Source organism: Perkinsus marinus, assembly GCF_000006405.1.
Source record: "Perkinsus marinus ATCC 50983 genomic scaffold scf_1104296930114, whole genome shotgun sequence".
NCBI lineage: Eukaryota > Perkinsozoa > Perkinsida > Perkinsidae > Perkinsus > Perkinsus marinus.
The window spans coordinates 2620-5423 of record NW_003216250.1 but is presented as its reverse complement, the minus strand read 5'-3'; the positions used below and the strand labels follow the sequence as shown (position 1 = coordinate 5423).

The following is a 2804-nucleotide window of genomic DNA, read 5'->3' as shown; positions in this document are numbered from 1 at the left end:
AGGAGAAATCTGGGTGTAGAGCCTTATCATTATCTGATTCACAGATAAATTGTTATCGTCTCCATAAGGATCTTCAGTCTAAGGACATGAAGGCCTGGGAACGAAAAACAATTGATTCACTGCGTGGATTTCTGTTAAATACAGATGTGGCTCTTCGACATGTTGATACTGCGTGGAACGCAGCTGATGCTATTTCACGTGGGTATTATCCTAACAGTACAAGCAACGAACAAGTTGCAAGTACTGCTAATTGGTGGTTGGCTGGTGATTTCAGTCGAGAAGCTCCATGGGGTCTCTCGGTTGACTTTACTCATGATGAGTATCTTGCTGCTGAAAACAGGGTAGAGAAACCAGAGTTTCCAGTAGCTGGGTCGAAGACAATTAAGCTTCAGAAGGCGTCTACCAAGGTGACTATGGCTATCTCAGTTGACGAGCTCCTAAGGAAGCACAAGAATCTGTTGATAAGGTTGAGATCGTGGAGAGCCAGGGCATGTGGTGGAAACCCTGAAGATGTAACTGATGAGCAGGCTTGGGTTAGCAGAGTTAAACTAGCTCAGCAATCTGACCCTCGGTTACTGAAGATAATTTCACGGTTGCGGGATGATCAATCTCAAGTGGTTGACATTCGTGTTAAACGACTGTGGAGTAGTCAGTATGTATTGGATAAGAAGTCTGAGTTACTATATAGACAAGTCAGACAAGATGCTCAGGGTAACCTCTACAAACAATTGGTGTTACCAAAAGGTGACCTCCTGACTACTGCCTTAGTTCAACGTTATCACAAAGCTCGAGCTCATGCTGGTGTGTCTGCTACTGTACAATCCTTATTAAGTCACTACTGGTGGAAGGGTATGAGCAGACAGGTCAGAAATTATGTGAAGAGTTGTGATATATGTCGGTTGGTAAAAGGAAAAGCTAAGTTTGCTTTGAACCCTGGGTTACGAAAAGTGATTCCTAGCCCTTGGTATTTAGTGGGTGCTGATATAACTGGACCTTATCCTGAGAGCTCTACTGGTTATAAATATTTGTTAACGATGACTTGCTTATATAGTCGGTTCATGAGCGTAAGACCTCTGAAAGATATGGCTGCTCAGAGTGTTACTTCTGCGTTCATGGACATTTGCAAATTGCTTGGTGCACCGTATATAGTAATAACGGACAACGGTAAGCAATTTGTAAGCAAAGTATTCTCTGAGTACTGTACTAAAGTGGGTATTTGTCATAAACTAATTCCTCGGTACAGTCCTCATTTAGGAGGAGGGTATGAACGTCCTCATCAAGTCTTGCATAGAGCACTGCGAAGTTGCCTGTTAGAGCTTGAACGTTCACATCAAGGTTCGTCGGCTAATTGGTATGATCTACTGCCAGATATTCTGTGGGTGCTAAACTCTCGGAAGTTGAGAGATGGGTCTAACTTGGACTCTGGTATGACTCCCTTCGAACTAATGATGGCTCGACCTCCACGGTATCCAACTGTGTCCACACTAGAGAAGTTGTGTGATGGTCTATGTTCTCTGCCTGTTACTGAGTTACCCAAGCCACCGACATTGGAAGTAGCCTCTGAACAGCGCAAGCTCCAGCGTGGAAAACTGCGTGAGGAATTTCAACATGTCTGGGAGAATTTAAGAGAGCGTTCGAGGGTAGAACAGCAATCTCGTGCTTCCAAGACTGTTGTCTCACCTCTAGCAGTTGGTGATTTGGTATTTTTATCCAAGCCCCGTAAACATAAATTAGACGTGGGTTGGAAAGGTCCCTATCGAGTGAAGGCCATCCAGGGTGTTAAGGTTACTGTAGACATGGACGGTAAGGACGTAGTTGACTCACTGTCGAATGTGCTGAAGTTGATACATTCAATTGATTCGACTAGCCCTCCCAAACGGTCTGTATTACCTTCTGGTTCTGTGGTCCTCTTCGGTGACTCTGAAGCTGGATGGGTATTAGAAGGTCGTGGGCAAGATGTGCTGATTCATATGCTGCGGTTGAAGCAACTCTTTCAACACACTTATGAAGTCAGACCCCTATACTGGAACTCTAAAGAGGGTTCCATAGAGAGTTTCCCCCTGAATGGTAGGAAAATACCTACCCCGGGGAGGATATTGGTGCAGACATAGCTCAAAGTCGAGGCTCGGCTCGGCCGAGCCTCGAAGCTCGACTCGTTTTCGGTCGAGCTCGGTCGAGTTTCACAATTTCTTACTTCCCTGCGAGCCTCGGTCGAGTCCCGTCGAGCCTCGAAGAGGCAACTCGCATGGTATGCGAAGTCCGCTTTGCGAAGTGTGACTAAGCGCCGTCACGGTGGTCGTTGTCCGCCGAAGGCGGACCGACAAAAATTAGCTTCGCGTTCTTCCACTGTCCAAGAACCCGAAAACCCACGGATATGATATTCGAGACACCGAAGTTCAGCAATCGCTGACATTGACGGTCAAATTCCGTCCACGTTCCCCCATTCTATAGTTCACAGAATCTGGGTGTATACTTGAACTGTATGGGAATAGCCATGGATATGATATTCGAGACACCGAAGTTCAGCAACCGTCGACATTGACGGTCAAATTCCGTCCACGCTCCCCCATTCTTTAGTTCACAGAATCTGGGTGTATGCTTGAACTGTATCAGAACAGCCACGGATATGATATTCGAGACATCGAAGTTCAGCAATCGCTGACATTGACTGTCAAATTCCGTCCACGCTCCCCCATTCTTTAGTTAACAGAATCTGGGTGTATACTTGAACTGTATCAGAACACCCACGGATATGATATTCGAGACACCGAAGTTCAGCAATCGCTGACATTGACGGTCAAATT

At 45.9% G+C, this 2804-nt stretch overlaps 2 protein-coding genes across 2 annotated transcripts; both read left to right on the top strand.

The window, feature by feature from the left end:
- Window positions 1-1082: 1082 nt before the first annotated feature.
- Pmar_PMAR021268 (hypothetical protein) lies at window positions 1083-1314 on the top strand (the record flags this gene model as incomplete). Its single annotated transcript, XM_002787181.1, has 2 exons — window positions 1083-1208; window positions 1255-1314. 2 exons carry the CDS (start codon window positions 1083-1085, stop codon window positions 1312-1314), a joined length of 186 nt encoding a protein of 61 aa, XP_002787227.1.
- Window positions 1315-1427: 113 nt separating this feature from the next.
- Pmar_PMAR021267 (hypothetical protein) lies at window positions 1428-1934 on the top strand (the record flags this gene model as incomplete). Its single annotated transcript, XM_002787180.1, has 1 exon — window positions 1428-1934. A coding segment is annotated over one exon (507 nt), but the record flags the coding sequence as incomplete, so codon positions are not given.
- Window positions 1935-2804: the final 870 nt, after the last annotated feature.